The sequence below is a fragment of the Pelophylax lessonae genome (assembly GCF_965119305.1).
Source record: "Pelophylax lessonae genome assembly, chromosome: 13".
Taxonomy (NCBI): Eukaryota; Metazoa; Chordata; class Amphibia; order Anura; family Ranidae; genus Pelophylax; species Pelophylax lessonae.
The window spans coordinates 142,550,642-142,571,889 of NC_138780.1; the positions used below are offsets into that span (position 1 = coordinate 142,550,642).

The following is a 21,248-nucleotide window of genomic DNA, read 5'->3' on the forward strand; positions in this document are numbered from 1 at the left end:
CCAAGTAATTGGCTGACCAACTCAACTAATCATGAAAATAGTTGACAACTTATGTTCATAATCCAATTGTTTTGTTTTTCAGCCTGTGCCCCCTCTTGTGACCAGAGTTACCAGACCAGCTGCCAAAATAAATGCTCCAGTTCCTTCTACTCGATCTCGGCCTGTACAGGTAGGTTCTGGGGGGGGGGAGAAAAAATCCATACCAGACCCTTATCCGAGCATGCAGGTCAGGAAAGGGAAGGGTCTGAGCGAGTGCCCCCCTCCTGAACCATACCAGGTCACACGTTCAGCATCCAGTGTTAATGGGGACAAGGGCCTTTTGCCAACAACCGTGGGTGGTTTGTTTCTTTTGTCGACATGACAACAGGATTGGGGTCTCCGGGTGACGTCACCAGGTGGCCACGCCCAATAGGAAGCCACAGAAAACGCTTTGAAGGACTGGGTTGGCTACACAAAAGACCGGAGGCAGAATTTTGGAGAAAGATTTTTTAATAACGGACTTCTCCAAACTGTCTCTTGTAATTATTTACAATACACTGCCTATTTTGGGATGAACGGGTAGGGGTACAATGCATACTCAATGGGGGGGCTTGTTAAAGGGGGCTTTTAGATTCTGATAAGGACACCCCCCCCCCCCCCCCACACCAATGTTGAGGGTGTGTGCCCTGGTATGTTCTGGGGGGGGGGGGGGTTTGGCATGGGATTCCCTTTCAAGATCCTCAGAGCGCAAGTCGGATCATTATGATTTAACTTGGATGCGACTTTTATTCAAATCAGTGGGCTGAAAGACGACTCTCATAGGCAACCATTGATTTTTAATAAAGGCTGAGAAATGCTGCTAAGAGCTAACACGGCGGAATGTGCATTGACACGCATGGTAAAAGCTACTGAAAGCATGCTTTACAGCTGCTTTTTTCCTGGCCTTGCTAGTGGCTTTGCAGCACGTTTTTTTTCCTAACACCCTGTGTGCATGAGACCTAACATGGTAAATCTTCACTTTACATTTTAGTTTCACTTTAAACTGACTGTTGTCCCCCAGGGCTTTTGTTGCACCGCATTCTCAGTGTATTTTTCCTATATTGGCTGACTTTTCTTCCAAAAGGTCTCTCCAGTGATGTGATTTCCTTGCCGATATGGATGGGAACTATTAGTGATTCACTAGTATCCTTTGACTTTTTTTTTTTTTTAGACTGTGCCACCTGCTGTGACTAGAGTTACCAGATCGGCAGCCAAAATAGAAGCTCCTGTTCATAAACCCCTTTCTCGGCCTGCACAGGTAGGTTTGTAAAATTTAAAATTATATATTGCGCTCAACAATAATTATAAACAAAAATTGCATGGGTGCAAGTGAATAAATAATTTAATTCAATTAAAAAACAGTCCGTTTGTGCTTAAAACCATCAATGGTGATTGAAAACCACAACAATTGATAAAAGCACAAGCCCACCATAAATAAAGTCCTTTGGTGCTTAAAATATCAAGGTGATTAAATGGTTAACCGCAGCAGTCATTAGAAGCACAGACTTGATAGAAGTGGTGTTTAAACCTTCACCTTCACTCAGTGATCTTAATACTCCTTACCAGAAGGATATGACCCCTTAATTATAGGGGGTCACAATAAGCATTGGTATCCACAAAGAATCCGGACCATCCACATTTAATTTATTCATGTATTCACGATTAATGGAAAAGTTCTAGTACACTGTAATTTGCGCAGTTCGCTTTGGTTTATCACCATTTTTTTTCTCACAGGTAGGTTTGTGTGTGTGTTTTTTAAGCCAGAAAAGGGGTCTCAGTTTTGCTCATTGTTGCAGGTGCCCGTACTAAACAAAATCTCTGACCAAACTGCTTCAAAAGGACGTGGACCAAAAACTGCCCCAAAAAAGAATGAGAAGGAAAACAAAGGTAATGGGCAATGGCGGATTCCTGTTTTTAATGGCTCTTGTATAAATTATCTTATTAAAAACCACAATGACTATCTACCCAAATGTTCATTTTGAAGAATACGTGTTTAAATTATGCTTTCTGGCATGGTATAACCTCAAATGCCACAACTACATTGTATGTATTGTGCATGTTTGCTCTATCCACTTTGGGATTAAATACTTTTTATTTACAAAAAAATGGAAAGGAGGGGTCTTTTTTTTTTTTTTTTCTCTCCCACCTCAAAAAAAATGTATTGCTAGTGCCTTGCTATGCCCCAGGCCAGTGTTGCACAATAGTTTTGTATATGGATTGAGTACCTCGCTTTTCATAGTAATGTATTTTGTCCTCCCTTTTTTTTTTTTTTTTTTTTTTTTTGTTTAGTCACTGCTATTCCATCTGCCAGAAATACAAGAGCAACAGCAGCTATAGCTGCCACGAGTCGGCTTCCAACAGTGAAAGCAATCAACACTTCAGGTAACTTTATTGTAGGCAGTAGTGTTACTGAGGTTGAGTATGCAGTTTGCACTCGCTAGCAACACAGGATAGGTTTGTGTGCCTGGATGGAGTTATTTATCCCAATTTGTGTACATGAAAGACTTTGTTAATATTCACGGTTTTCACCAGCACAGTATTTGTTTTTTTTTAGTAGTGGACAAGCCTCAAAAAAGAACCACCAAAGAGAACTCTGAACAGGAATCTGCATTAATAGAACCAGAGGTAAGGGTTCTGTATTCCACACTCTAGTCAAACTAGTACTACTTGTAGCATCTCTCATGCTGTCCTATAGTTTGGTGTATCTATATATTGTATTAGAATATTTCAGTAGTCTGTAAAAATGCCACTGTAGGGGAAAGCTGTGTATTCTTAAAGCGGAGTTCCACCCATTTTTAATAGGTTGGAATACATAGCTGTATGTAATCCCCTTTAAAACGGCTTTTACCAATGGAAACTTTTTTTTTTTTTTTTTTTTTTTTTTCTGCTAGTAAATACCTTAATTTCGGCTTTATTCCTCCTCTCCTCACTTCCTGGTCCGATCGGCGATGACGTCATTCGGCGATCCGCAGTGTCTGCTGGGATGTATTCTATTCCAGAAATCTCGCAGTAGCTGTATCTGTACTGAGCCGTGTCTGCCCCGCCTCCGCCCCCGCGGAGTTTCCATTGGTAAAAGCCATTTTAAAGGGGATTACATAGATCTAAAGTTCCAAAAATGGGTGGAACTCCACTTTAAAGTTTACTTTCTAATGTACATGGCGCTTAAGGATTGCTGTAGGATTGCCAGCTATACTAAAGTCGCTTCAGCTGAACTTGAATAGGCAAGTGTTAAAGCCCCTGTTGAGTTCCCATAGGCACTGGGGAGATTTTCCTGTGTGGTCACGAAGACTCAATCACACCTATGCAGTTTGCTATTAAGCGTTCTGCAGTGCTTTTTTGCTGGGTTTTTTTTTTTTCCCCCAAATTCTGTTATTGGACAGATTAAAACCAATGCAAACCACAGTAAAATTGCACTACATTTTTTTTTTTTTTTTTTTTTTTTGCAGCTTCACTATTGAACCAAAAAAAAAGCAAAATTTTTTAAGTCTGACTGTTTCCAAAGACGCAGAGGTAAAAAAATGCATTGATATATGAACGTGTTCCATAGGAACCTATGTTAAAAATAATGTCCTGCATGTCTGCAAAAACCATGAATAAACGCATTGATTTGAATGGAGCTTAAGAAAAATTGACTGTCTAAATCTCTCCAACCAGTGGCATAAACTTTAATAAAAGCTCCTTCCTCTTCACTCCTTCCCTCCGGTTTTTTATTGCTGCCTGTGTCTTGGAAAGATTTAATCTTGCTTCCCATTCAGGTCACCATACTGGAAGTAATGAGATGTTCTGACTGACAGGGATGCGAGCTGCAATAAAAGCATGACTGAGTTGGAAACCTCCCACCCTCCTACTAAATCTTAAAATTGATTAAAATTTCTCCCTTTTTTTTTTTTAAGCCTGCAGTACCTGACCAAGAGAAATCTGAAAAGTTGAAACCAGAGGTGGTTTTTGAAGAAAAGCCAAAGCCAGATATTACCAACAAAGTGACAGCTGTGGAAAGTGAGATCCTTACAGAGACCACCGTACGAGAAGAAAGAAAGCCGTCCTTTGCTCCAGAGAATTTCGAGTTTCAACCATTGGATGGACTGTCCTCTTTCAAGTTCCAGCCATTGACTCCCAAAAGAGCCAATGCTTTCTTAACACCAACTTTCACATGGAGCCCTGTAGTTGGTAAAAGGTAGGGCTTTGGGGGAAAGGGGGGGGGGGGTGCATTTCTACCCTAAATAAAATAGTGTGTGTGTAATCTCACAAAAGTGAGTACACCCCTCACATTTTTGTAAATATTTTATCTTTTCATGTGACAACACTGAAGAAATGACACTTTTCTGCAATGTAAATTAGTGAGTGTACAGCTTGTATAACAGTGTAAATTTGCTATCCCCCCTCAAAATAACTCAACAAACAACCATTAATGTCTAACCTCTGGCAACAAAAGGGAGTACCCCCCCTAAGTGTAAAAGACCAAATTGGGCCCAATTAGCTATTTTCCCTCCCCGGTATCATGTGACTAATTAGTGTTACAAGGTCTCTGGTGTGAATGAGGAGCAGGTGTGGTCAATTTGGTGTTCTCTCTCTCTCTTTCTCTTTCTCTTTCTCTTTCTCTTTCTCTTTCTCTTTCTCTTTCTCTTTCTCTTTCTCTTTCTCTTTCTCTTTCTCTTTCTCTTTCTCTTTCTCTTTCTCTTTCTCTTTCTCTTTCTCTTTCTCTCCAAAAAACTGAGCATCTGAAAGAATTGTTTCTCTGCATAAAGATGGCCTAGGCTATAGGAAGATTGCCAAGACCCTGAAACTGAGCTGGTTGACCAAAGAAGTTGAGTGCATGTGCTCAGCGTCCTATCCAGAGGTTGTCTTTGGGAAATAGAAGTATGAGTGCTGCCAGCATTTCTGCAGCGATTGTTGGGGGGGGGGGGGGGGGACAGCCTGTCAGTGCGCAGACCATACGCCGCACACAGCATCAAATTGGTCTGCATGGCTTTCGTCCCAGAAGGAGGCCTCTTCTAAAGATGATGCACAAGAAAGCCCACAAATCGTTTGCTGAGGACTGACTAAGGACCTGGATTACTGGAGCCATGTCCTGTGGTCTGATGAGACCAAGATGAACTTATTTTGTTTAGATGGTGTCAAGCGTGTGTGTCGCATCCAGGTGATGAGTACAAAGACAAGTGTGTCTTGCCTACAGTCAATCATAGTGGTGGGAGTGTCGTGGTCTGGGGCTGCATGAGTGCTGCGGGCACTGGGAGCTACAGTTCATTGTGAGAACCATAAATGCCAACATGTACTGTGACTTACTGAAGCAGAGCATGATTCCCCCCCCCCCCCCTTTGGAGACTGGACCGCAGGACAGCATTCCAACATAATGACCCCAAACACACCTCCAAGATGGCCACTGCCTTGCTAAAGAAGCTGAGGGTAAATGTGATGGACTGGCCAAGCATGTCTTCAGACCTAAACCCTATTGAGCATCTGTGGGACATCCTCAAACGGAAGGTGGAGGAGCGCAAGGTCTCTAACATCCACCAGCTTTCTGATGTCGTCATGGAGGAGTGGAAGACTACTCCAGTGGCAACCTGTTAAGCTCTGGTGAACTCCATGGCCAATCGGATTAAGGTAGTGTTGGAAAATGGTGGCCACACAAAATATTGACACTTTAGGCCCAATTTGAACATTGTTTCTTAGGGGTGTACTCACTTTTGTTAGCCGTTCAGGCATTAATTGCTGTGTGTTTTGAGGGGACAGCCAAAAAAAGAACTTATTTCAAATAAAGGACTGTATATGTTAGGAACATTTTAACTATGCATGAGAACCTAATTTGGCAATCCCAATAATAATTGAAAAGCTTTCTGCCAGTATGCATTTCCTTATTGACCATACTTATCCAGAAGCATGCATTGCCCTTGAAAGAGCTTGATAAATTCTCTTGAAATTTTTCAAGTGTCCAATCTATAAATTAAGGGATTAGGTATTTTTGAGGTAGTGGTTTGCAACACTTCTTACTTGCAGATACTGCTGGTGAAGAAATACTCTGGGGGTTATTTTACTAATACGGAGTGCAAAGTCTGGTGCAGCTGTACTTGGTAGCCAATCTGTTTCTAACTTCAGTTTGTTCAAGTCTGCTTTGGCAAAAACAAAACCTGGAAGCTGATTGGTTTCTGTGCAGTAAATCAACCCCTTTGTGGTTGATTTAGCAGAGTTTCTGGAATGAAAACTCTGGCGGGAAAGCTACTTGCACTTTTCACTGCGGTCCGCACTTCATTCCTTGTGTGTGTTTTTTATTTTTTTTGCACCTCCTGGCATGCTATGTTTTTCTCATCCCTGTAGCATTTAGGAATTTCTTTTTTTTTTCCGCAAAATATTTGCAAATTGCTGCTTTGCTCTCTAGTCAGTAAATTGCACCAATTTACTGACTAGACTAAATGGGTAAACTATATATGCTGTGATGGCAGGGAACACTAATGGAAATCATTTTAAAGGTTAAAAGTAAATTTGTCAAACATGTACTTCTTCTTCTTTTTTTTTTTTTTTTAACCGTCTAGGCCTGAGGTCAGAATATACCTCCTACCCCAACTACCTTTGGGGGATTGTTGGGATACAGTAGATAGTTTGGCCCACTGTAGGCAAACCAAACTGGAGCCTTTCCCCGCAATACCCTCTACTGACAGAAATGCAGATTTCTCTATCATTCATTGACAGACGCAGCTTCATATCATCTTGACCATTGGGTTATGCTGCCCCCCACAGGAGTAGGACACTAGGCAGAAAAAAAGCTTTCACCACGCTTATGGGGCTGTCCCTGCAGGCATAACCCCACACACTCTGCTACAGTTCTGTTTGTTTCTGCCTAGTTTAGAAGTAGGGCCTAGTTCCCTGCTGGGACTTCGGTTTTAGCTAATTTTGTTTTTTTTTTTGTTTTTTGTTTTTTTGGAACTTTTTTTTGTAATTTTTATTCTTTTTAGTAGAGTTCCTGGAGAACTACAAGCAACAGCTGGCTGGGTTTCGGACTGGATATTCTAGATCCTTAAGGTCTCCCAGCCTGGCCAGCGAGCGTGAGCAGGTTATAGTCCAGCACTAGGCCTTGCCACGACAGACCCCCATTAGACCGGAAACGAGCCCGCAAGTGGACCGTCTCGCTGGTACGCGAACGCCCTGAGTCACAGCGTACCCCTTGGCTGGCAGCACCCCCATCCCGGGTGGGAGGTAGTCTGTTCAGAGTGGCGCCTACCTGATATTGTGGTATGGTAAGTGCCCCCCCCAATTCTCTGGCGGTCTCGGGATGGACGTGGGTCCCCTCCATGGAATAGTTGAACCCTCAGTTCCCCTGGCCTCTCTTGAGCAGCCATTTTCTAAATCTTCAACAAACAAAACAGGCGCCTCTGAGTTAACACTGCGATTTAATATGGCAAACAAGTAATAAAAACTTAACATCAAAGTAAGTATAAGCAGACAAGATGGGTCCTTCCGGTGTCCATGTGGAGGCTGGGGCCTGGAGTCATCACTGTGGGTCTGTAATCATCTCCTCTCTTCCTCTTCCTGTCCAGCAGGAAGTGGAGGGTGTCACAGCAGTGAGATGGAGGCTTGGACAGCAGGGTGAAACCGCAGTGAGATGGAGGCTTGGGCCGCACAGTGGCTGTGATGCTTGTCCACAGGATCTTCCGGCGTAATGACTGACGCGTTTCCGAGCATGCGCACTGTGGTGGGAAACCAGCGCGCGCTCCTTTTTCAAAGTCAAATGTAAAAGGGAAAGAGAAGGACCAATTTATGTGTTCCGGGACAATGCCCTCTGGTGGTGAAGTTATTAAATTACTATCAAAGCAAAAATGACTCTACGTTATGGCTGTATGAGGAACAAGGGTCCCTCTAGAGGTCAAACCAGTAAGAAATAAAAATAAACAATAATATACATGGGATACGATGCATAAAGAGAATAATGCCATAGACAATGAGAGGAAAATTAGAGGAAAAAAAAAAAAACCATGGGATGAAATGAGAAAGAAATGATAAATGTGGAAATAAAATTAAATATTAATGAAAATAAATATAAAATATAAAAATGAAATTAAAATAGAAATAAAAATCAAAAATGGGAAAATAAAAATAAATGTAAACAAAATAAATAAAGAATTGTATATGATGTAAGCATATCATTAACTGAGACTAAATATACAATAAAAAAATATATATAAAAAAAAAAAAAAAAAAATATGTAGGATATTGATATCAATATATACTATAAGAATTTTACATTATCACATACAAATATAATATTTTTTTTTATATATATATATATATATATATATATATATATATTTTTTTTTTTTATTGTATATTTAGTCTCAGTTAATGATATGCTTACATCATATACAATTCTTTATTTATTTTGTTTACATTTATTTTTAATTTCCCATTTTTGATTTTTATTTCTATTTTAATTTCATTTTTATATTTTATATTTATTTTCTTTAATATTTAATTTTATTTCCACATTTATCATTTCTTTCTCATTTCATCCCATGGTTTTTTTTTTTTTTTTTTTTTCCCCTCTAATTTTCCTCTCATTGTCTATGGCATTATTCTCTTTATGCATCGTATCACATGTATATTGTTTGTTTTTATTTCTTACTGGTTTGACCTCTAGAGGGACCCTTGTTCCTCATACAGCCATAACGTAGAGTCATGTTTACTTTGATAGTAATTTAATAACTTCACCACCAGAGGGCATTGTTCCTCATACAGCTATAATGTAGAGTCATGTTTACTTTGATAGTAATTTTATAACTTCACCACCAGAGGGCATTGTCCCAGAACACATAAATTGGTCCTTCTCTTTCCCTTTTACATTTGACTTTGAAAAAGGAGCGCGCGCTGGTTTCCCACCACAGTGCGCATGCTCGGAAACGCGTCAGTCATTACGCCGGAAGATCCTGTGGACAAGCATCACAGCCACTGTGCGGCCCAAGCCTCCATCTCACTGCGGTTTCACCCTGCTGTCCAAGCCTCCATCTCACTGCTGTGACACCCTCCACTTCCTGCTGGACAGGAAGAGGAAGAGAGGAGATGATTACAGACCCACAGTGATGACTCCAAGCCCCAGCCTCCACATGGACACCGGAAGGACCCATCTTGTCTGCTTATACTTACTTTGATGTAAGTTTTTATTACTTGTTTGCCATATTAAATCGCAGTCTTAACTCAGAGGCGCCTGTTTTCTCTTTTGTTTGTTGCATGTTTGGAGATCGCTTCTGCTCCCCAACAGGCTGGCCCTGAGCATTCAGACTATTTCCTCATCTCACCTTAAGACTTTATCATAGCCTTGATGTGCTATTATATGGACTATCGTTTTTATGAAGTGCTAACAGCTTGCGCCACTTGATCCATTTCTTGTCTGTATTTTCTAAATCTTCCCCATTGGAATGCATGGGGCGGCCATTTTCTTGTAGTCCACGGTGCTGGACAGCTTAGGCGGACTTTAGACACTCTAGGCATGACCCAGGTACTTTACTTTCTGTATCAGATCGTTCTTTCTGCTGTACAGATCGTTCCTGCAAGCCTCCTGATCGGTTTGGTTAATGTATTTTGGGGTCTCTTGTGGGTTTCCTCACACACTAACAGACCGTGTTAGGCTGGGACTTGCTGTACCGCCAGTACAGCGGTGCGATCGCGTTTTTTTTACTTTTTTAAAGTGACATTACAGCTTTTTAAATTCAGTGTAAATGGAGTCCCAGGACAAAATCTCACCTACAGACTAGTGATTGACCGATTATCGGCAAAGCTGATATATCGAGGGCCGATATGCACTTTCCCCAATATATCGGAATCTGCCACCAAGGTGACCGATATTTCTGGAAAGTGCTTGTACCGGAGTGATGCCTGCAGCTAGAGTCATCACCCGGGTATCGGCGTCCATAGCCGATGGTCGGCGTCTTGTAATGACAACCTATGCGACTGAGAAGCCCGCTCGGCTGTCATTACAAGGAGCCGGAGGGGGGGATGTCCCCTCCCGCTCCATCCCCCACTCTGATTCGGCTCTGATTGGGTCTCCATGTAAAAAACCCGGAAGTGATGTCATGACATCACTTCCAGGTACTCGGCACCAGATTAAAAAAATGACCGCATTCAAAACAGCCAAACTTGATGTTTTGAATGCTTTTAAGTGCAGAGCAGGGGTTTGGGGTCTTTTTAGACCCCCAGATCCTTCCCACAAGAGTACCTGTCAAGTGATAAAAATACATTTTTTAAATGTACAAAAATATCAGCCGATACCGATATGCATTGGCCAAAATATCGGTAGTGACAACGAAAAACCGATATCAGTCGATCACTACTACAGACCCCCTCAGTGTGGCTGCAGAACCTTCTGGGTCGATGCCCCTGTCAGCTTTTACAGCAGTTTTTTAGAAAGCCTGGTGTCAAAGTGGATTTAGTGTAAAATGCTAGCCGTGAACGCCCTTTGTCTTCTCTTTGCCTTCAGATTTGAAGGCAAATATGGCTGCCACAGATGCACACCGCCCTTGTGGCTTTGTGTCATTGCATTCTGATGGCGAAGAGGACATGTCCTTGTCAGCCGCTGCACGGGAAAGCGCATTGGTGGAAGCACTTAGTTTTCGTGCAAGAAACGTTAAAAATGGCCGATGAGTCTACAGTGTCAGGAACGCAGGTGTCTTTTTTTGGTACCTGCAAATCCTAGAAATCAGGCAAAGTGTTCCCCTGTCCAGGACTTTTTGACAATATTGTCAAACAGTGGGGACGCATCAAGTGGTGCCTAAGCGTTTTAAACGCCGTTATCCCTCTGCGGATTAGGTTTCAACGCGGTGGACCGCACCACCAAAGAGGATCATCCAGTTCCAGACTGAATAAGTCTACTGTGGTCCCGGTGAAAGAATCCCCGGCCCTTACGGACCCTGTTGATAGACTAATTGAGTGTCTGTCCCGCCATTTACAGTGCCTTGAAAAAAGTATTCTTACCCCTTGAAATTTTCCAGTTTGTCATGTTACAACCAAAAACCTAAATCTATTTTATTGGTATTTTATATGATAGACCAACACAAAGTGGCACATAATTGTGAAGTGGAAGGAAAATGATAAATGATTTTGAAAATGTTTTTACAAATAAGTATGTAAAAAGTGTGGCGTGCATTTGTATTCAGCTCCTTTCACACTCAGTGTTTTGGCTGCTCTGGAGTTAGCCAGAATTCTACTGTGGGCAGAACGTCTTCATTCCATCCCTCGCCGCCGTACACATTCCAGGGGTGGAAAACTGGCAGGCGGATTATCTTTCACCAGGCGTTGGACCAAGGGGAGTGGTCCCTTCATCTGGAGGGGTTTCATCTGTTTTTTTTTTCTCCAGTGGGGCACCCCTGAGGTGGATCTGTTAGGGTCTCGGCTCAACAGAAAGGTGCAGAGGTTTGTGGCACAGTCACAGAATCCTCTGGTGGGTGCCCCGTGGGGCCAGTATCGTCGGATTAAATCTTCCCTCCCCTCAATCTTCTGCCAAGGCTCCTGCGCAGGATTGATGCAGAAGGGATTCCAGTGAACTTAGTGGCCCTGGACTGGCCTCGCCAGTCTTGGTACGCGACCTGGTTGCCGACGTATCTTGGAGACTACTTCCCAGAGAGGATATGCTGTTCCAAGGGCCGATCTTTCTTCCATCCTGCTTTAGTCACTGACTTTGACGGCTTAGCTGTTGAAAGCCAGGTGCTGAAGGACAGAGGTTTTGTCTGAGTTGGTGATTTCCAACGCTGTTAAAAGCTAGGAAGATCTACCACCATACGCTGAAGATGTACATTGTGTGGTGTGAGTCTCTTGGGGGTTCATCCTCCTTTCTCGGTGGCTCGGGTCTTGACCTTCCTTCAATGGGGGGGGGGGGGGTTGAGCAGAAACCTCCACTGAGTACCATAAAGGGCCAGGTGGTGATCTATTAACAACCTTTTGGCAATGCACTCCCTGGTGTGTACCTTTTTTCTCCAGGAGGTCGACACTTTGCTCCTCCAGTGTGGTCTTTGCTACCACCCTGGGACCTCAACTTGGTGCTCTCAATTCTCCAGAAGCCTCTCTTTGAAAATCTTCCGGGAGATTCTCCTGCTTATGCTGCCCCAGAAGGTGGCCTTTTTGATGTGCAGGGTGCTGGAATTGGCAGCGTTATCCTGTCCACCTTACTTGGTGGTTCTGTCCATCGTTCCTTCCAAAGGTTGTCTCTGATTTTCCATTTAAATTAAGACTTTGTGTTGCCTTCCCTGTGTCCCAGGTCAAAACATCCTAAGGATATTGCTTTGCATGCCCTGGATGAGGTTCAGGCTATTCGGGTGTACCTGGCAACTACAGAGTCTTTTAGGAACGCACTCACTCTTTTGTGCTCATGGATTGCCCTCGGAAAGGTCTGTCCGCTTCCTCTGCGACCATTTCCAGATGAATCAGACAGACGGGTTTTTTTTTTTTTCAGATGAGCTCCAGATTTTATGGTTGAGCTCCATGTTGCCTGGTTGGCTATGTTTAACCTTGAAGTGTTTTTTTGTTCTTGCTCTTCCCACCCCTCATGTTGAATACTGCTTTGGGACGTCCCAATGGGGTGAAGTTTAGGAGCAGTGTCCGTCAATGAACGAAAGAAAATGTAATTTTTGTATTACCGTAAAATCCATTTCTCTGATGTTCATTGATGGACACAGCACCCACCCCTCTGTGGAGTTGTATTTCTTCTGTCACTGCTTCTAACCAAATGGAGTGCCTATAGCAGAGGGGGGGGGGGGGAGGAGGAGGAGGAGGAGGAGGAGGAGGAGAAGAGTAACCGTATACCCCCTGGGACTGCCCATAGCCCCATTTTTTTTTTTTTTTTTTTTTTTTTTTTTTTTTTTTCTTCCTAGTGTCCTACTCCCTGTAGGGGGCAGTATAACCAATGGTTAAGACGATCAGGAGCTGTGTTCATCAATGAACATCCAAGAAATGGATTTTACGGTAAGTCAAAAATCCCATTCTTCTTTCTTCCCACCCACCTTAAAAAAAAAAAAATGTACCTTTTTTCATACGGTCACGAGTGCAGCACAGTGTCATCCTATAACTGGTGTGGCAGTGATTAGGGACGCTGGTGACAGTACGAAAGTGTCCTGTGTTTTTTTTTTTTTTTTTTTTTTTTTTTTTTTTTTTTTTTAAAGAGATAGAGAGATATAGATCTACATTTATGTGAGGACTTTTTTAAGGCACTGTACTAACACAAGGAATTGGATAAAACAGTAGATTTATGGAATCACATTAAAAGTATGTAGGTGGCTAACCTCACCACAAAATAAAATTCATGCATATAATTACATAGCCAAGTACAATAAAAACAAATATTGTATCCTGTTAGTAGCCGACCTGCTTAGCAGTACACAGCTGCTTCGTCAGGGCCAGCGCGGGATTTTGCATACACATTGGTTCATAAGATGGCATCATAAATGTCCTAGATAACCACAATCCCTGAACATCAGAGGAAAGGGGCAGCTTGGCACTGAGCCAGATGGAGAGGTGAAGACCACGACCAGCCATACTGTGTATAAGAAAGCAATATCCGCTCAGCGTGGCGCAGACAGCAAGCTACACCAATGCTCTTAACTGTTTTTGGTGCTACTACATTTTTATTTTTTTAATACATAATTTCAGCTTTTGACTGGCAACTGATCTTTTTCAAATGTTTTTCTTTTTTTTTTCAATAAAGCAACTTTGTGTTCACACGAGAGCACGAAACTGAAGAAAATAGGAGTCCTCAGGTGTCTCCTCCTGACTTGCCCATGAAGACCACGAGCGTTGAACTGGAAATGGACATTTGTACTTCGTCTGAAGCCACAGGTACACAAATATGGTCCTGAACACACGGTTTTGTGTAACATATATAGTTTGGCATTTTTTTAAGGTTTTGTTTCTTTTGTATAAAGTTGCAGGTGTGGTCTGTGCAGCTCTGCCTGTTGGGGAAGATTGCCCTCCTGTATGTGACCAAGATGCAAGTACACCTACTGAAAAGCCTCCTCAATCAGATCAGACTCCTCATGATGTGCCATATTTCAGGTTAGTCTTCGGGATTAATTACTTAGGGGTTTATTTTTTCCAGTTAAAGGAGAAGTCCACCCTAAAACTAAACACCCCTGCATTTTATAGATCTCCACGTTCTAGTTCTAACCCTAACCTATCTAGCCTTGTAAAGAAGAAGCCGATCTGACCCAATCTCCAGCGAGGGGAGTTTTGCAGAGGACACAGCTGACAACGGCTGTGAAATGAATGGGATGTGATGTCACCTATAGACTTACTTTGGGGCTTCTGTTGGCTTTGTCTTCTACACCCACTGCCACAGTGAAGCCGCGGCTGACAGCTCAGCGTGGGATCAGATCGGCTTCAAAAAAGGGAAGTATACTGATTTCTTCTTTACAGGGGTGGGTTAGTGTTAGAATGTGGAGATCTATAGATGCCGGTGTTTTAGTTTTTAGATGGAGTGGACCAGTAGCCCTGGTCATCTGCGCCCAGACCCGCACCGTCGTCCGCATTTGGGTCGTTCTCTGCACAGTAGCCCTTGTGCCCCTATGAACCAAGTTAGTCAGAACAGCATAGGATCCCAAAATGGCGTCTTCCAGCCGAACTGCGGGGTTAGATCTAGGTTGAGCAAACCACCCACAGACGGAGACCAGCACCGCCGCTTAGTAATATTTCCTAAAACCAGGTAGAGCCAGACCTCCAAATAAGGGTAGCTGAAGTTTGTTTGGCTATCCGAGGGACCGCTCCAGCCCAAATAAAGGATGTGGTGATTCCATCTACTATCCCAACCGCATTCTTCTGCAAATTAAACGGGGTATTCCTAAATACATAGAGGGATTTTGGGAGAAAGTATCTTAAGGAGATTTACTGATCCCGCTGGGGGGGGGGGGGGGGGGGGTGTTTTTCCATGCTTAGCACTTGAGGATTACATTTTGCAACATGGGATATTTTGTCCCCTAAATATCTGGATGGGGTTGCCCTAAAAAATGATAGGGTCTGGGCCAGGTGGCTGGCGGACTCGTCCATGGCATTGGTCACCTAGATGTTGGTTGTACTTTTTGGCCTCGCCCATGTTGCGATGAGCGCTGGGTGAGCAGAGTTCTGGCTTGCGGCCCTTATTCACTCCCTGCACCGCTGCTTGCCCTTCTTTAGCCATTTGCCTCGGCATGGAATTATGTGATTTGACGCCCCTGCGCGGGTGGATTGCTGCTGAATGTGATATCCCGACTTGTATTGTGAACCTAGTGCACTCGTTTTTTGTTGTTGTTGAGTTTTGAAAAACCAATAAAAAGATTATCCAGATTTTTTTTTTTTTTTTTTTAACTTGCCACTTATTAGGTTACCCAGGTATTTAAACTGAGATACCCATTGTAGAGAAGTGGGTCAAGAGGGAGGGAGGGGGTGGAGGAGGAGTCAGTGGGAGCAAATCTGATTTGGCTTAATTCATTTTCACCCCTGAGACGGTCCTGTATCTGTCTATAATTTCTAAAGCTGCAGTCAGGGAGTCCGAATCCTTTTGCAGGTACAACAAAGTGTCGTCAGCATAGAACGTCTTTCAATCAGGGGTCCCACCATTAGCCCTCCCACTGTGTCAGATTAGCGAAGCAGGTTAGCCACAGGCTCAATTGCCAGGGTGAAAAGCCCCGGGGACAGGGAATCCCTGTCTTGTCCCCTTGCCAAGCTGGAATGGGGGGGGGGGGCATAACGTTATCGGTGCGGAAACCGGGCACTGGGCTTTTATAGTAGCTGAATCCAGTGATTAATTTGGAACCGAATCCAAAATGCCCAAGTTACCTGCCAGAGATATTCCCATTCCACCGAGTCAAAGGCCTTCTCTGCATCTAGAGAGGCCACTACCCTCTGAGGCTCCTCTGCACTCTGAAAGGCTAAGATTAATGTATAAACAATGAATGTTAATATCTGTACCTTTTGCCTGGCATAAATCCAGTCTGGTCGCCATGAATTGGGGACAATATGACCGTTTAAATTGTTTATCAAAATTTGTCAGTATTTTTACATCTACATAGGGGAGTGATATTGGCTTATAGGAAGCACACAGTTCAGGATCCTTTCCAGGTTTGGGTACTACTACTACAGCCTCCGATATATAGAGGGGTGGGAGGGCAATTATCTATCAATGCCCCAGAGAGGGCGGCAAATTAAAATATGGTGCCCATATTACATCAGTAACCCAAAGCGAGATTCTCCACAGTCCCAGGCCGGCAGCTGAGTCAGTGCTAAGGACCGCCATAACCGAGGCATGATCTGAAATGCCACATGGTAAAATGGAAACCTCCGCTACCCGAGATAAGAGATGGGGAATCACTTGCATAAATTAAATCGATTCGAGATGGAGTAGCATGAGTGGCTTAGTGACAGGTATAGTTAGTTATTTTCTGTCTCTTGGATGCCTCAATCTCCACGCATCATGCAGAACAAATATCCTAGCCCAGTGAGATAATGTCGAGTCAACTGCCTGGTCAGGGTGCATCTTATCTAAGCTAGGATTAGGCGGTATATTAACGTCCCCTGCTAGTACCACATTGGTAGGATACTGAGCCAGGCTAGTTTGAAGTTTGTGAAGTATCGTCATGGTCACTGGCAGTGGTATGTGTATCCTGAAAATGACCAGATCAACACGATCACATAAAGCATGTAGAATTGCATACTGACCATCTGGGTCCAGATGAAGATCCGACAGGGTAAAAAGGAAGCTTATTGTGAACTAGAATACTCACTCTTCAGGAGTATGAGGAGAAAGTGGAATGGTAATACGAGCCCACCCATGGTTTCTTGAGGGAGAGAACTCTGCCTCCAGTAAGGTGTTTCTCTTGAAGAATACAGATATGTGGGTGGTACTTTTTTTTTTTTTTTTAAGTAATGTGAACACCAGAGAGCCCTTAATCTTGAAGTTCAAGCCTCTCTCACATTCCAGGTCAGCAGGTTTAGTGGGGCCATAGTTTAGCAGATAGTTATTTGGGCCACCCACTCAGAAGTGGATCTTCCCCTAAGCCCAGTGTAAAACTGGTCAGGGCTCAGCATAGGGTAAGCATGTAGCGTATGTATCGTATACCTCTAACTGTAAGCAAAAAAATAAGAAAAAAACAGCCCAACATCATGCCCCCCAAAACTAGAGTATGCTTGAAATCCCAAACAAAACTGGACTAAAGTAAATCGGGAGCAGTGTACCAAAAAATGCTGGAAGGTCACAGCACGGAAGCTCTAGATTAGATGGAAGAACAGTTAAAAAGCAAAAGGTATATTGCCTGGTAGAAAGAAAAGTGTGTGTCTCGGCATGAGGACACAATGTAAACTTCCCTGCAGGAAGATAATCGCCCGGTAAAACAAGTCTGAAGGCACAATTCTTGAAAACCGTTGCATAGTAGAAAAAGAAAAAGTTCACTGATGGACAGCTGAACCCAGGTACACTTGAAGTCTTATCCTCAACATCTGCATCCAGTCTTTGGATCATAAGGTGTTCAGAGAGGAACTCACAAAGTCCCATCACGGCAGCCTGCAGCAGAAGGTGTCTCTAGCTTCAGAACTGCATCACATCAAACAGGATTGTAGGATGGGAGTGAAGTGCTGCATCCACGTCCTCCGCCTGGGTTGCCATATTGGAGAGCACACGAGGCCCAGCTTTCTTGGCACTAGGTTTAGTCGATGCATAAGTAGTCTTTCCGAGGCATTGATGAAGGTCTACCTCTGGTCATAGCAGGTTAGAGGAACAAGTGCTGTAGAATCCAGTTGTCAGCAGTTGAGAAATCTGCAGGGGTGGTAGGCCAGGCCAAGCATGGAGCTCCCCTACTATGCCTCTGCTCTGGTTGCCATCTTGGACACGCCCCCGGACTTAACTGCTCCCATTGGACTGTTTGTAAATGTTTTGGGGAGATCACCCTCTAGATGTGGGTGATTATTTTAAGGATAGTTCTGCTTTCTATCAGTTTGCTGTGTGCCATTCCTCAACCTTTCATTGTCAGTTTTCGTACATTCGCTAATCAAGGCAACGATAAAGTAGTTTGAAGTGAAGCTGTTCCAGTTGAGCATGTGATAAAAAAATGAGAGAGTGCAGGTTACTGTGAAACTAGAAGTTTTAAAAATAACTGTCTTAGTCCCGGTTCACACTTCTGTGATGCGGGAACGCTGCGAATATGCAGTGTGTTCCCGCATCGCATCCGCACCCCTGGCAGTTCACACTGCCATATGCGATATGCAGGGGGTGTCAATTAAAGTTAATGGCACCCCCAGTTGAGATTGCATATCGCAATGTGCGTGTTTAGTGCGATTGCGGTGCGAATTCAGACATACAAACTGTATGACTGAAATTTGCACCGCACAGAGATCGCATGTAATTTAGGAGCAGTGCTCTCCGAATTACATGCGTTCTCGGTGATCGCACTAATGTAGACCGGCACTTAGAGCTGACTGGAACTCTGCATCTGCTGCTTTTTAAATGAGATTCTCACTGAAGGTAACTTTTTTTTTTTTTTTTATTTTGTAGACCCCTTTTATCACTTTACACTAATAACAGTGCAGTTCTGATTCATATAAGGCCAAGTTGCAAAAATTAGCAGCATGATTCCGCTCACTGTTTAAAATTGAGATCTCTTAAGTGTGTGCCTAATGGAATAAGATGTTTATATGACTTCTGTTCTAAGAAGGCTTTACTGTACACACTAGTTCGATGGAGGTTTTTTGTTTTTAAGCCCTTCTTGCCATTGTCTGCAATTTTGTTATCTTTCCTCATCATTGAAGTATTTTATTTTTATGTTTTTATTTACATCAGAGGTTTGCTAAAGTCTGAGATTAAGAGGTTGGCCTTGATGTGCTGCGAGTGGGATAAAAGAATTGAAGAGGATATTCCAGAAGACTGTAAGTGAAGAATGCATGGCTCATTGTCTCTCCTTTAATGAAATTTCTAATGCATAGTTTCTAATAATTTATACCAGGTTTTCAAAGACTAGAATATTAAACGATCAATGCAAAGATTGACCACTGCATAAGCCTCTGGTCTTGAAATCTTAATAGTGGGTATTAACCACGTAAAGCAAGTCCCATACGTGTATGTCCTTTTTTGACCTTTAGTGGTTATACCAGAATGATGCCTGCAGCTACAGGCATCATCCCTTTTTTTTTTTTTTTTTTTTTTTTTTTTTAAGCCATCCTAATGGCTACTTAGCCGCTGGATGGCGAAAGCATCTTCGGCCTGGTTAGCCATTAATAAAATCTGTCTGTTCCGTTGGCTTATCACAGAGCTTGAGGATTGGAAGGTCTCCGGAGAGCTTTATGGTATAGGACAGTGGTCCTCAACCCTGGCCCTCAGGGCCCACTAACAGGCCAGGTTTGCAAGATAACTGAAATATATCCCAGGTGATATCATTTGCTGCTCAGTGATTGCAGTACTCTAGTCTGCATCTCCCCAAGGTAATACCTAAAATCTGGCCTGTTAGTGGGCCCTGAGGACCGGAGTTGAGGACCACTGGTATAGGAAACCTGAAGCGACAAGCATTTTTGTCACTTCGGTTTCCTAGATGTGAACGGCAGCATTTTTAAATTTGGACAGTATCCGACCTTGGTGTGGTCAAATGCTTTTAAGGGCAGTGGAGACATCTGGGGTCTAATAAGACCCCCAGATCTCCCCATAAAGAGTACCTTACTGCCTATTGCTCTCACAAGGGATGTTTACATTCCTTGTGACAGCAGTAAAAGTGATTAAAAAAAAAAAAGGAAATAGTTTGGGGGAGGGGGAAATTCAAAATACCCTGTCTCCCTGTGCTTGCACGGAAAGGCGAATGCACACATTGGTACCGCATGCACGCGTAAACGGCAGACACACCATACGAGGTAATGCAGCAAACGTCAAAGTGAAAACAATAATTCCAGCGCCTGGCCTCTAACTTTAAACTGGTAACCTGTAAAGGGTTTTGAAGCATTGCCTAGTGTTTTGCCATTCTACGAGCATTTTAAAATGTGACATGTTTGGTATCTAGTTACTCGGTGTAACACTATCTTTTATATTTTGCCTGAAAAAGGGTCTGCTATTGTGATTGTGTGCATTTAAGTTCATTAAAGTGTATTTTTTCAGAGAAATGTGCGTTTGAATAAACACTGCCCAAATGCATGTGTGACATAAAAAAAAAAACACACCAATTCTCTTTCGAGCCGGTCTCGGCCAGAGTTGCAGCCTTCCTCCTGGCCGACAGACCCGAAGTTTCGAAGGCAAGGGTTTCTGTTTGGAGCTGTGCCTATCTAGTTCTGGGTATGGTGAGTAGCTGTCTTCCCCTGGAGGGTTTTGAGGTGGACATGGGCCCCTCCTTGAGATTATCTCCTTCTGCCAGCAGAGTTGCCGTCTGTCTTTAAGACGATCTGGACATCACTGTGCGAACTCTGAGAGTTCGGCTGGAAACTGAATTTCTCTTACGTCCTCCGACAGTCGCCGCCCCTCATAAGTCATCACTAATGGATATTGACTTCCGCTCTGCAGGAGTGGCTAGGCATTGAACTTAGGCTGGCCATACACCATACAATTTTCTTATTCAATTTCCTTTAGATTTACCTTCAAGTATGTAGTGCAAGGGCCTGCCTGATTGCATACAAATTGAAAGTGTTCAGGTTTGAACTTATATTATATGGTTTTGGTAAATCTAAAGGAAAGTTGAACAAGAAAATTGTATAGTGTATGGCCAGCCTTAGTTAAGAAACAAAAGCATTTAGCATAGACACACCCATGGGGGCTGTCCCACTGGTCAATACCCCCCGGCAGTAATCCATCCCAACTGTTTGTCTCTGCCTAGCGTCAGGAGTAGTCAGGCTTCCCTGTGCTGGGGCTTCAGTCTCAGCCTTTCTGATCTTCTTTTTTCTTTTGATTTTTTTCTTTGCAAAATTTAATTTTTTTTTCTTTGCTTTACTAGCTGTTTATTTTGTCAGCTTAGTTTAGTCGGATCTTCGGATGAAGATGGATTCTGCGGAGCTGGGGATCGGACTGGCCGCCCTGGCTCTCCAGGGCAGAGGGTCAGAGGGATCCCCAGCCCGCCATCGAGCGTTCAGCCATGTGTTCGTCCTGGCATTAAGAACGACCCATCCCTGCTTGCAGCAGGGATGCAGCCTGTGAGGTGGCTACCTCACTGGACACATCTGAGGTGCTGCAGTGTCCTGTGTTTGTCTAACGGCATTCCCTGTCATCTGAGGGCAGCGGCTTTCCGTTCATAGAGGCACCCCGCGCCATCCGGTACAGGTAAGTTCCTTCT

General features: G+C 43.3%; 1 protein-coding gene across 1 annotated transcript in view; it reads left to right on the forward strand.

Moving 5' to 3' along the window:
- Window positions 1-21,248, forward strand: part of DLGAP5 (DLG associated protein 5) — a 108,707-nt gene that overhangs the window by 34,988 nt on the left and 52,471 nt on the right. The window contains exons 4-12 of the mRNA XM_082275217.1: window positions 83-169; window positions 1,190-1,276; window positions 1,815-1,905; window positions 2,308-2,400; window positions 2,576-2,643; window positions 3,912-4,192; window positions 13,694-13,824; window positions 13,932-14,040; window positions 18,788-18,873. Coding sequence (XP_082131343.1) covers window positions 83-169; window positions 1,190-1,276; window positions 1,815-1,905; window positions 2,308-2,400; window positions 2,576-2,643; window positions 3,912-4,192; window positions 13,694-13,824; window positions 13,932-14,040; window positions 18,788-18,873 — 1,033 coding nt within the window. The remainder of the gene's footprint in view (window positions 1-82; window positions 170-1,189; window positions 1,277-1,814; window positions 1,906-2,307; window positions 2,401-2,575; window positions 2,644-3,911; window positions 4,193-13,693; window positions 13,825-13,931; window positions 14,041-18,787; window positions 18,874-21,248) is intronic.